At 35.3% G+C, this 14,064-nt stretch overlaps 1 protein-coding gene across 24 annotated transcripts in view; it reads left to right on the top strand.

Moving 5' to 3' along the window:
• Nucleotides 1-14,064, top strand: part of DLG2 (discs large MAGUK scaffold protein 2) — a gene marked incomplete at its 3' end in the record, with an annotated part of 2,081,919 nt that overhangs the window by 1,759,495 nt on the left and 308,360 nt on the right. For all 24 annotated transcript variants that reach the window (XM_079105558.1, XM_079105557.1, XM_079105560.1 and 21 more), the window contains one exon: nt 5,304-5,406. In XM_079105558.1, the coding sequence (XP_078961684.1) occupies nt 5,304-5,406 (103 nt within the window). The remainder of the gene's footprint in view (nt 1-5,303; nt 5,407-14,064) is intronic.

The raw sequence follows: 14,064 nt of genomic DNA, 5'->3' as shown, positions 1-14,064 counted from the left end.
AGAGTTAGGTCTGTGAACAAGATTTGGTTATTACTGGTCCAGTGAAAAATAAGCAAATATACATATTGAAGCACACGCACTGAGCTGGATCAGAAGAGCCCTGCCCGAGTCCTAATTCTGAAAAGATTTGGAACAATCCCTTCCTCTATGGGGATTGTCTCTAATCTGTAAATGCTGGACAAATAAGTTTCTAATGTTGAAATTCTTTGTTTCTTTAAAAAAACAATGAAGTAACTCAAATTATATTTTGTGTTGGTTATTTTCCTTCGGATTTTATCACTTATAATCATAGCTCTTTGGAAAATATGAACAGCAATAATAAGTACTCTTTGCTGAATGCCTGTTTATAGTCCCAACAACTGACAGGTAGATAAGAATCATACTCATTTTACAGGTAAGGGAGCTAAGATTTAAAAAAAAAGTGTTTCAGTCAGTCTTTTTTGCCATGGTGACCAAAAGACCTAACAAAGACAATGTTGGAGGAGGAAAAGTTTATTTAACACTTGTGGTTTCAGAGGTCTCAGTCCATAAATGGCCAACTCTGGACTGGAGGTGAAGCAGAACATCATGTTGGAATGGTGTGGAGGAGAAAAACCACTCAGGACATGGCAAGGAAGCAGAGAAAGCTCACCAGGGCCAAAATCCCCCAGGGACTTACTTTCTCCAGCCACACCCTATGGTTACCATCCAGTTAATCCATATCTGTGAATGAATGTACTGATCACTCTAAGGTTCTATAACACAATCATTTCACCTCTGAACTTTCTTGCATCTTCTCACACATGAGCTTTTGGGGGACAACACATATCCAAATCATAACAATAAGTGACTTTCCCAAGTTACCTAGAAATAACCAGTGGATCTGAGATTTAAACTCAATCTGTCAAACTCCAAATTTTTTGTTCTTTCCACTTTATATATTTATATATATATATATAAATATATACATATATATGTATTTTTTAAGGGCATTGCCTGAGAAAAATTCAGAGAATAACTAGAATGATGAAAGATGTAGATGTTTTATTCTATAAAGGAAAAATTCAATAAATAGTAGCAATTTACTCGGTTCTCTGGTCAAACATCAAAATATATTCTAGTAAAGATAAAATGGCTAAAAGTTAAACTATAGTCATACCACAGGAAAACATGGAAAATTTGTTAAATATACTGAAGAGGGGGGAGATATAGTATAAAACTTAAAAAACTAAAAGGAAAGGAAATAATAAGTGTGACTATACAACACATCTCAAAATTCTCTATGTCAACAAATAACATACAAGAAGAAAGTTAAAATCAATAATACAAAATACAAGTACAATAATGCAAATAACAAACCAAGAATATTTGCAATAGTGATCTGAAAGGGAGTGCTAATACTCTTAATATACACATACATTTTTAAAAGAATAAATTAAACAAAAAGTAGGCAAAATATACCCATTATGACTTCACACGGCACTGTCCAGAGCAGCTACCACAGGTGCGGCTTTGAACAGTGTCACAGTTCTTCCCCACACCCAGATCTGACCTTTCTATGCCTCGTTTCCACTTCTGTAAATGTGATTGACATACTGCGAGTTTCAAGGGAAATTACTACAGAGTGTGATTATTGTTAAATGTTAAGAATTGTGCTAGCAGAAAACACTCCTTAAGATAATATAGGATTCTGGTTACAGCTTCAAATTGCTTAAAGAAAAAAAAAAGTGGGAAAATAACTGGGCATGTTGGTACACACCTGTAATCACAGCTGCATGGGAGGCTGAGACAGAAGGATCACTAGTTCAAAGCCAGCCTTAGCAAAAGTGAAGTGCTAAGCAACTCAGCAAGACCCTGTCTCTAAATAAAATACAAAACAGGGCTTATGATGTGTCTCAGTGGTTGAGTACCCCTGAGTTCAATCCCTGGTACCAAAAAAAAAGAAAGAAAGTAGGCAAAATATAGAAACATAAATACTATGTAAAAAGAAATTCAAATAACCAATGAACATAGAAGATATTTAACTTCAAACAAAAGAAATACAAAATCCAAAAATTCAGTTGTCTACATATCCAAATGGAAAACAGCAAATGTTGCAGTATATACAATACTCTTACTACAAGAGTATGAGGAAGTTATTATGGCTTAGATATTATGTGTCCTTAAAAGCTCATGCATGAGAGAATGCAAGAACATTCAAAGGTGAAAAGATTGGGTTATGAGAGCCTTAACCCAATCAGTGAATGTATCCCCTTTAGGATAGTAACTGAAGGCCAGAAGAGGTAGGTCATGGAAAGCATGCCTTTGGGTTTTATATTTTGTATCTGGTAAGTGGAGTCTCTCTTTGCTTCCTGGTGTGACGTCTGGAACTGCTTTCCCACACTCTTCCACTATAATGTTCTGCCTCACGTTGAGCCCCCAGAAATGGAGCTGGCTATCTGTGGACTGAGATCTCTGAAACAATGAATCACAAAGTAAACTTTTCCTCCTTTCTGATTGTTCTTATCAGGTCTTTGGGCCACAGCAGTGAAAAGGTAGACTAAAACAAAAGTAGAATATCACTTACTACTTGTGGGAATATCGGTCAATGCTATAATTTGGCAGTAACTACCAAAGTTTTATACTCATTCCCTTTGCTCAGCAACTTACTGATAGATGATATTTATTACAGCATTGTTTATAATACAAAATACTGAAGAACTGAAGTATCTATCAATCTGCCCTGGATAATGAATTGTTTTTCATTGAATATTAGAACACTGTACAACTATTAAAAAGAATGAGATCATTGTGTGGTAATAATACATGAATTAAGAAACTCCCTAAGATATATTAGTAGGTAGGAAAATTAAGATATGAAAAATATGTAGAATATGATCTTATTTGTATAAGATTTTAAAATTGGGTATTTTATAAACCCGCTTATATTCATAATGAAAGTAAAATAAAGAGAAGTATATATAATAAGTCACCAACATAGTTATCTTTGGAGACAATAATAGGAGGTAGGAGAGCCTTTTTTATTTTTATATACATGCATCGTGTACAATATGTTGTCTGGCAAGTGAGATTTTGTCCTATTTTTCCTTTTATTTATTTATTTTTTTTGTGGTACTAGGGATCGAACTCAGGGCCTTGTGCTTGCAAGGCAAGCACTCTACCAGCTGAGCTATCTCCCCAGCCCCTATTTTCTTTTATGAGTTTCAGTATGTTTAATAAATAACCATTCTTAAATGTTCAATAGTGAATTCAAAGAAATAATAGATCTACCATTTGACTTAATCCATTTCTATGGAACTTATCTTTCAAAAATATGTTAATAGGTGTAGTAGCACAAAACTGGAAATGATTTTAGCCATGTCATTAGGGGTCTCATGAAAAAATGCTGAAACATTTGCACCATTGACAACTAGGCTCCAAAAAAAGGTAGAATGGGATAAGCTCGTATGAAGATGTCGAAGATGCATTGTTAAATGTCAAGTAAAACAAAAGCAAGTTATACATTTTATATATGATATGATCTATTCATTAATAAAAGGACAATAGTATGTTAAAATATAGGTAGATAGAGCAGCAAAAGTAGAGATGTGGTTGCATGTGCTTATAGTGAATTTTCTAAGGAACAGACACAGAAGTGGTTACCTCTGGAAGTGGAGATGGTGAGGGGACCTTTACCTCACTCTTTTTTACCTCTGTGAAACAGAAGTTATGAAATATGATTATATTTTTTAACAAAAAGTTAACCCTAATCATTTAACAAGAGGGAATTATTTGACACTTGTAGTTTGTGTTCTTCAGTTTCCTATTACAAAGGCCTGGATAAAATAGCCTTTCTCATCTCTCTGCCTACCAGCGTTCTACTTCTGACTCTTCAACAGCCTGGATGGTCTCTGACATAACAGACATGACTTATCTAACATGGAATTGATCTGCAATTGTATAGTTCAAGGAGGCTTTAGACCCAGATACTCTAATCATCTCTCCCCTCTGAGGTGGGAGAAAACAGGTTTAGGGAGGTGATGTGACAGTCACTCAGCTAGTGGGTGGTACAGTCAGACCAGGTCCAGCTAATACATTTCCTAGTGTTTCTGTGTAATCCATGCTCACAGGAAAGAGTTCACCAGGATAGAAGACACATAAAACACTAGGAAAATTATAAAAGCAAATAAGGAGACTTTAATGCAGTTAGGAAACAACCAGGATGCAGAATTGAAGATTACTGATACTCCAGGCCTGGAAGTGATAACCTCTACCCCTGTCTACCACTCTAATATTGAGTGATAGGAAATAAGCTAATTTATTCTTTCATGGACCATAACAACCTGCCCCGAGAGAGAGAGAAAGAGAGAGAGAGAGAGAGAGAGAGAGAGAGAGAGAGAGAGAGAGAGAGAGAGAGAGAGAGAGAGAAGAAAGCAGAATTATGACACCATCTATAAAAATATAGTTTTGTATAGGTTAGAAAAATTGGCCTTACCATTTGTTCACTTCAAGCAGAAGAGTTTCTTAAAGGTTCTTATTCTTTGTTCCCCACCCACTTTCCCTCTTCCAGAGCAGGCACAGCACTAATTATATTGTATTAACTGAATTGATTCAAGAAAGATTTTAGCTTTTGCTTCTCACTAAATTTGAGTTATAGAGATTTTTCACCCTGGTAGAGTTTGGGCTTATTTTTTTAGGTACTTTGTTTCTCTTTCTGTATGGGCCTAGAATGGGAGTTAGCAATTGCAAAACCCCAGGCACTCTTTATTTCATTTTGTCAGAATCCATTATGGAATTCTGCATGAGAAATGGGTCATTCAAGTTTATTTTGGAACGGAGCTCATGGCTGTCTCACCAGGCTCAGTATGACAGGACTCGGCAATTGACCAGAGAGGGGTTTGGCTGACAGCCAGCCTCATTCCATACAGTCTCCCCAGAACCTCATTTGAATATATTAATCTGTCAGCACATAGTTGTCTATGTACATTACATGTGTCTCTCTTCATTAACCTGTCTTCCCTCTAATTTTGAAGGCTCTTATTTCCCCAGAAATCTAGGAAACTCACAGGGGCATAGTAATGCACACACCAAAATCCTAGTAGACATAAATGGATAAAAATGCTTCCATCCCAGTCAGATCATGGAACAAACACAAGATGAATTTTTTGTGTATCTGCTATTTAAAAGTTACTAAAACCATGAAATTTGCTAAGAAATACTTTAGTAAAAGATGAAAGTCTTTGAGCATATGACAGTCTTAACTAACTTACCAGTTTTGGGACACCCCTTTCTTCTATCATAATACAGATTCTATGCCTAAATTTCTCTGATTTCCTCTCCTTCAGGTGAATGGCATTGACCTCCGTGGAGCATCTCATGAACAGGCAGCTGCTGCATTAAAGGGGGCTGGACAGACGGTGACCATTATAGCACAATATCAACCTGAAGGTTAGTCTCAACCCAAACTTACAATGTTCTGATATGTCTCTGTGTGAAAATGTACCCACATTACTGATTGCCTGTATTAACCGTAGTCCCCATCAACAACATTTTTTTAAAGCTACCTATAGGGAAAACTTAATGATTACTGTCCAGAGAACATGAGACCTTCAATGACAGAACTAGGCAATTGACCAAAGAAAATATCAGGAAAACATTAGGCAGTTAGGCCTATATGAAAACATGAATTCAAATAAATAGCAACCAACATCAGATTTATTTCATTTATATTTTTATCTAATATACATTTTTGGTCCCTAATGGATACTACCAAAACAATTACTATTTAGGAAGCAAGGGAGAGAAATTTCATTTATAGGTAGACCATATCTTCTCCTTGTGGCATTAATTTAGTTCTCATTAACATTACCATGGTTTAGAGGTCCCCCTCCCCTACTTTGATGCTATACTGTTCCTTGTTTGGAATAAATCACTATAAAAACTGAGACTTGGTAAGATGGCATTGTCATTGGTTGGATTAGTCAACTAAAAATTGATTAGATATCTGAAATTGGAATAACTGTACCCTGCTCTTTCATTGATTTAAACACTTGTTTCTGTGATCAAAATGAGGCTCAACAAGACAACTGGGATATTACCTCTTATGTGGTTTATTTCTTAGAAAATTCATTTATATATTGCTTCCTGATTAATGAAACATACTAAGCATACTACTGTACTACTGTGGACTAGACCTTGTACAAAAGAAAAAAAAAAAAAGGAATGTGGCTTCTGTTTTCAAGAAAGGCAGTTGATTGCTTTGTTTTATGGCTAGCAGAAAGAGTTTTCAACAGCTAAAATTGAGAGTAAAAAATGTCATCAGGAAAGAGCCTTTGTGCATGTGTGTGTAAGAAGCTCCTTTGGTTTTCAAATAATTGTTAACTTCATTGGGCCTTTTGGAAGACTGAGGCTTGTGTCTTACCTGTAGCAGCTTAGGTTTTATTGTCTATGGTAGCCAATTTGCATATGCGGAACAGGATAAAGAAAACAATTTCTTTCATGGATATGTTATTATGTTACCTTCATTTCTTCATTTGGATCTAACTTTAGAATTAGAATTTGCAAGTAAGTTATACAAAAATGTTTTATAAATATTTTGTCCTATTGACCTAGGCCAGATATGGCCAGACTGCTGGTAGAAAAGGGATTTGTGATAGTCAGAGATGGATTATACCAGTTCCCATGGAACATGCTCTTCCCAGACAGATTTGGGAAGTCTTTTTACTTCTTAAATCTTAGTAAATGTGTTTACAAATAAAAGTAAAGAATCTATTATAAAACATAAAATGAAAATAACTGACAACACCATTTGATTAACAGATTTTACATCATGTAGAGTAAGAACTTTCTCATGGGAATCTTCCATTTCCTTCATTGCTGTTTTCTGTCAATCTCAAACACTATGCCTTCCCTATACCCTCAGACATGGCATAAGTGTTCTTGACTGTTTTCCTACATCTGAAAATTTTATCTTAAATAATTCTGCAGACTGATTAAAGTGATTAGAACCAGAGAAGGTCTTGAGAGTGGTCAGGTGTTCTAACAAATAACCATGAACACAATGATTTCAGATTTTGAGGTTTACAATAAAAGACAAACATGTTCTCATTCTATCAGTATAAATCCTCAATTTTTCACAGGAGCTTCCTTGTAGCTTGGTTTCCCTTAAGCAATATACTTAATTTGGATAATGTGCTGTACTTTATCAAGATACCTATTCTAAGCATGTTCTACAAATCACATAATTGAATTTTAAAATGCTCTAGAGAAACCTGCAAATAATAACAGCAAACTTCTTTCAAAATGCCATTGAATTTACAGAATGACTTCTCTACTATAATAGTCTGTAATCTAATTTGTCACAACTTTAAATCAGTTGAAAATGTAGTAATAGCAAGATGAAACAATCGGTTTTGTTCTCCCCTTTGAAAACTTTATGTGTAGCCAAGCCTTAATTGAACTATTGTTTGGACTGGAGTATTGATTGAATTGTCGTTTTGGTCATGTAGGGCCATTTAAATTATATAATATCTTTAGGAAATAATGAACAATTTACTTTTAAAATAACAAGTGAAATGAAGGCTGTTCTATGAGATTCTGTTAGAAAATTCTCATCAAAAGCCAGGTATGGTGACTGGGCACACACCTGTAATCCCATTACATAGTTTTGTCTCCTGTACTAGGAAGATTGAAGCAGGAGGATCATAAGTTCAAGTTCAGCCTCAGAAGCTTAGCAAGAGTCTATCTCAAAATCAAACAATAAAAAAGGCTGGGGATGTAGCTCAGTTATAAAGCACCCGTGGGTTTGATCCCCAGTACTGAAAAGAAAAAAAAAAAAACAAAAAAAAAAACTCACCTATTTCCTTTCATGTGCACCAGTGTTGTTACCTGCTTGGTTCTTATGATAATGCTGAAAGAAGATTTTGCTGTCATCATTTCCATATTGTCAAGAACAAGACTTCCAGAAAATATGTTTTTCAGTCACATTCAAATGCTTTATCAGGAATTTTCTAAATATTCTCCCAATATTACCAGCTAGAAATTTAGAAAATTTTACCCTCTACCCCAAATAATATAGTATTTACATTCATCTTCAAGGAATTTTGTTTATTTTGCTGAGGAGAAAGTACCTTTATACATTTATCAGTGATCAGTTCCTGAAGACATATGACCAAATTTTATGATAATGTCACTATTTCTAAGAATAAAGGAATGTCAGAGAAAGGATAAACCCGCAGTGGTCAGAATGGTGCGACAGTGTTCTGTGGATATGTGGGAATGAAGGCAGAATTGAAAATGGATGAGATTTCTGTTTAAGAGTAGTAGAAAGAATATCTTGCTACAAGATTGTAAGCTTCATGCATGCAGACACCCTACCTGGGATTTGTTCACTGACAATCTGTATCCGTCATTATAATTGATATTTCTTAAAGAGCTGCAGAACTAATGGATAAAAGTTTAGCATACCTCAGTACTTAAATTTTCATTTGTTGGGAATTAAAGATTAAAGAGATTCATTTTTACTTACTTACACTTTTCATTTTTGCTTGAAAAACAGAAATTAATTGCTAAATAAATGTGTTACAAAATATGAAACCATTTCCAACTGTTGTGTTTTCATAGTGCTTTGCACATTTTTAAAAATAAGTATTATTGCCTGGTGTGCCTGTAATCCCAGCTCAGTCCTGGTTGTCTACATTACTCTATCCATCATCAACCTTATTCAATGTGTAGTTCAATGTAGTACAATTAAAACCAGTTTGAAGAATCTCATACAAATGGCGTTGCCCTCTGGTGGTATGATTGAAATTCATTTTACCACCTTTTGAAATTCAGTTGTGTAGTGTGCTTACTATGAAATGAATGTGTGTTGCGATAACAAGAAGAAGAAAATACTGAAGCTTTTTTCCTTTTCTTTTTTTATTCTTATTTTTAAAGATTCTATATCTGATACTTCAGGAATAATTAAGCATTACAGGAAACTAGCACCTGTAAAAACTTCAATTACCCTCGTTCATTTGTGAGGATACTCAATATCACTTCACACTAGGAAACGTAATGTCCTACATACAAGTGCACATACATGCATATGGGCAGGCGGACAACATACATACAGCTTTCCCGTCACCTTCTCCCATTGCTTTCAGAATTATCATTCTAAAAGACATAACCCCACAGTACCTGTGCACAACCCCCTGCCCTTCATGATACCTTCCCAGCCCATTCCTACGCCCTTCCTTATGCATCCCACTACCACCCAGAGTTTTGTCTTTTATTACCTTTCCCTATAGCAGGAGACTACTACCTGCTTCCACACTTAGTTCTGAAATGCCACATGGCTGTGCCTTAATGCCACATGGCTGTGCCTTTTCTTTGTGGGTTCCTCTACCTGGAATGTTTCTGTTCTCCCTTTTCACCCGCATGATTCCTAGTCATTCTCTAAGAAGCCATCTTTAATCTTCTTGAATATGTTGATTGATTCTTTCTCTGAGCTCCCCAGACATTGTTTTCAGATACTTAGTATGTCCCCTTATCGAGATTTGCACATTTCTCCATTCAAGTGAGCTCCTACAGAGCAAGGAGTCTTCTATCAATCATTTTATCTCTTCTGTTAATTTGCATAATACAAATTTTACTACACTTTATCGTTGTGTTATTAAGTAAGTCTCCCCTAGTTTTAGAATATTGCAGCATAATAGCAATATAATATTTTCAGAGTTTTAATGAGTAACTATTAATAGTGGATGCTTAAGAAATGTTTGTTAAATAAATATTGAATGAATGACCTGGAGTTTTGATATTAGATGCAGAAATAGTAAATGAATCCATGGGTTGGACATTTGTGTTGATAGTTTTCACATGATGCCTTTTTGCTTTCAAAAAACATTTAGTAACCTTAATAGATAAAGTCCCTTTCTCCTGCACTGCAGAAAATCTATAGATGTTGCTTTATAATATAGCATCAAAAAATTATTAAAGCCCTAACAGTTCTAAACTTCTAAAAGCCAGTTTTTAGCACCATCAATGCATTAAAAATACTTTGCTTATGACATAATTATACATTTGTCAAAAAGGATCTAACACAGTGTTCTCCTGGCTAAGATCAGGGCAAATATTTACAGTATTTCTTGCCTTCTCACTTATATAATAATAACTATATTTAACATGAGTTAACTGACCTAGTATTGAAATCATAAAGCACCAGAAGTTCACTTGGAATACCATGTGGACAATAAAAATTATTGAATAAAGTGCAAAATAGAAACAATTAATTGCTAAGCTGTCCCTGTGAAGATAACTAAAATCGTTTTGCCTCTAATCTGACTACTCAGAGCATTGTTGGTAACACTGCAAAGGTTTCAGAATGGACTGCAGGTGGGAAAAAGGGGGAGGTCACCTCAGCTGGCAGTATCTATTTCAGCAGATAGCAGAGGGGCCTGATTTTCTCTGCCTTTTGTTCTTTTTAAAAAATTTGTTCTTTTTAGTTACACATTGCAGTAGAGTATATTTTGACATATTTATACAAACATGGAGTACATCTTATTTTAATTAGGATACCAGTCTTGTGATTGTACATGATGTGGAGTTTCACTCTGTGTTTTCACATATGTTGTTTTAGTCATCTTTTTCACTTCTGTGACTAAAAGGATCTGACCGGCACAATTATAGAGGAGGAGCAGTTTATTTGAGGGCTATGGTTTCAGAGGTCTCAATCCATAGACAGCAGACTCCATTCCTTGGGGCTCAAGGTGAGGCAGAACATCATGGCAGAGGGAAGCTGTGGAGGGAAGCTGCTTATGTCATGAGCATGAAACAGAGAGAGAGACTCCATTCTCCAGATACAAAATATATACCCCATAGCCATGGCCCCAATTAACCACTTCCTCCAACCACACCCCACCTGCTTCTAGTTACTACTCAGTTAATCCCTTCAGGGATTAATTCACTAATTAGGCTAAGACTCTCACATCACAACCCAATCATTTCTCCTCTGAACTTTTTTGCATTGTTTCACACGTGAGCTTTTGGGGATACTTCACATCCAAATCATAACATATGTACATAGGAAAGTTATGTCAAATTCATTCCACTGTCTTTCCTATTCCTACTCCAACCTCTTCCCTTCATTCCCCTTTGTCTACACTGAACTTCTATTCTTCCCCTCGCTCCCTGTTGTTGTGTGTTAGCATATCAGACAGAACATTCAAACTTTGTGTTTTGGGGTTGGCTTATTTCACTTAGCATGATAGTCTCCAGATCCCTCATTTACCAGTAAATGTTCTTGCCTTTTATTCTTTAATTGGGTACTTGAGTTTCTTTTAAAAGAAAAATACAAAGGACAGCATTGATTATTGCCTGGAAACTAATAAGTATAGTCTGTTTTATGGAATTGTGGCAGAAGGATGATGTGGTTTTTCCTTTATGTATTCATTCAATCAATAGGTATTATTTTCTGAACACATACTATGCTTCAGTCAGTGTTTTAGGGAAAGGATAAGCTGTGAACTAATGCAGGTCCTCTCAAATATAAAATGTGTCATATGGTGTTAAGCAGTAGAAAGAAGCATGAAGAAGAGGAGATGATAGTGACAGAGAAATACATTGGTGGTCAGAGAAAGATATACTAATAAGAGGATTTTTGAGCAAATATCTGAAAGAAATGAGGGAGTAAGCCACACAGGCAACTGAGAAGAAATGAATCATTCCAGTCTTGTGCTATCAAGTGTGGTCCATGGGCCAGCAGAAGAGACAAATATTGAGAGCTTCTTAGAAATGCAAAATTTGGAGTCCTAACCCAGGCCTACTAAACCATAATCTGTATCTCACCAAGATCTCCAGGTGATTTGTATGCCTATTAAAGTTTGAGAAGTACTCTAGTATGCTTCAGAACCATGCAAAAATTGTCATTGTCACTACTGGGTTCAACCCCTTTTATCTGGAGCACTGACACATGAGACTGTGTCACTAGGGTTGATTTATGGCATGTGTCAGCTAATTATTGGTCATAGCTCATTGGTTTCACTAGGCATGCATAGATTGTAAGGAATTTAAGAAGCTATGTGTCATTGAGATTACTTTGCCTATTCCTCCCCTCTAAATACAGATTAGCAAACAAATTTGTATCTTTCTACAAGACCTCATCTAGTGAGACTGAATCTGTTCAGGCTTCATTCCCTTTAGTGTAGCCTCTCCTGCAGGTAAGTAAAGAAGCAGCAAGTGGGGTAAGGTAAGAATGAATCCCATCACATTAGATGCTTTTATGAACACAGAGAAAGGCCTTTGGGCATCACTCCAAATTTTCACTGAGTAACTTACTATATTTTAAAACAAATTCATTTAAATAACCTTTTTCACTTCTTTTAAGTTGTAAGGCTACTTTTTTAAAAAAGTACATATTCCTTTCAACAAGAAATGCAGCTCTGATCTGATTTGGGGTAACCACTGACTTAGAGCTTAAACCACAGTTGGATGCCATGGTATATTTCTCTGTAGGGTACAAGATATAACAAAAGCTTAAAATAAATATGTAACTTATGCCTGAAGCATCTAGACACCTGTACCTGAGGTTCTCAGAAATGTGAGTACATACACCACCCAAGAAGCTTATTTACAATGCAAAACATAGTGCTTTATTTAAATGAACATCTATGCAAGTTTATGCATATGAATGAGCAGCTGTGGCATGTTGAAAATTTTTTTTTTTTTTTGAGGCAAATAACTGTGTCTTAAATGCCCAAGCAAGATTTGCAAGGTTCAGCTGTGACTCTTGGTCAAAAATTGCATCAGCACCATCAGAGAACATTTAAAATGAAATTTTTGAATGAAAAGTCCTGTGTCAGACTCTAGACTAGAAGAGAATACAATTTTCTAGTGCAAACTCTTACTATATGGCCTTATGCTGTTCCGTCTTTAAGAGTTTGTTTTCTCACCTATTTTTAAAAAATGGTTAGGGTAGGTAAGGTATTTTTATAAGAACTCATACACTTAAACTTTAAACATTAGCTAAAAAAAAAAAAAAATCTGATCCCTAACCTCAGATTTTTGTTAGTATAGAAGCGTAAGTTTCATTACATTTTTTAATGCATAAGAAGAAATGAATGCACAATTTAGTTAACTTGATGACTTCTCTGTGTTTTAACTAGAATCACTGAGAAATAGAAACTAAAATGTGAAAGAATCCTTAAGGATCATCTTTTCTGGTTTGCTCATTTCACACTTGATGGAGAGCTGAAGTTCACCAATACCCAAATAGGAAAGCAGTTCAATATCTTAAAATTGTCATATTTACTGAAGTTAAGGCTAGCTGAGCCTTAATTATTTTAATTGAATATAGTCATTGATGAAGGGGTAGGTTTATACATAATCCAGTAAGATTATTACAATCTAATAGATATAAAGAGGTCAAAAATTCTCTGGGAACCTGGAGGCTTTCTAGTGTATGCTACTTGACTCTTTCTATCTTGTTACTGTTAACTGCTATTGTTCATGTATCACAGTTGAATTATATATTCATAACATATTAAGTATGTAAGCAATTATTTTTAATTATAAAAAGTCACCAACCTAGAAATATCAACACTTCAATAAATAGTTTGAATTTAGTATGATTCTCTTTTTCCCCATCCTGCCCTCTTCCAATAACATCCTTCAACTGTCCATCCATCTGTTCATTCATCTATCCATCATCAATCAATTCATCCTTAGTGATGCTCTGCATTGCCAGATTTCTCCTAAGTTTCATTGATTCTTGCCTAATTAATCTGAATGGTATAATGTGATTTTTACTGAAATATTAGTAAAGAAACTTAAAGAAAACTTCATATGACACTATGAAGCTTAGCCTTGTCTTTCTCCAAGGCCCTCTAACAGATAATGCCTCCACCAGCAGCCAGAAATCTTTTCCCAGATACCTTCTAGTTGCTTTTTTGTTATCCCAACCTCCATCTAACATATAACTCTAAAGAAAATAACCAGAAAAGATAACTTCTGCTTATGGATTCTGCAGATTCATGGAAGGATCTTTTCAGATACCTTAATGATGCTGCTGCATTTCTCTTCCTGTGCCTAAACCCCAGTTAGAAACTTGGGCAATGTAATGAGAAAAGC

This window comes from Sciurus vulgaris (genome assembly GCF_902686455.1).
Source record: "Sciurus vulgaris genome assembly, chromosome: 11".
NCBI lineage: Eukaryota > Metazoa > Chordata > Mammalia > Rodentia > Sciuridae > Sciurus > Sciurus vulgaris.
The sequence above is the reverse complement of the archived record's forward strand: the minus strand, read 5'-3'. Positions and strand labels throughout refer to the sequence as shown.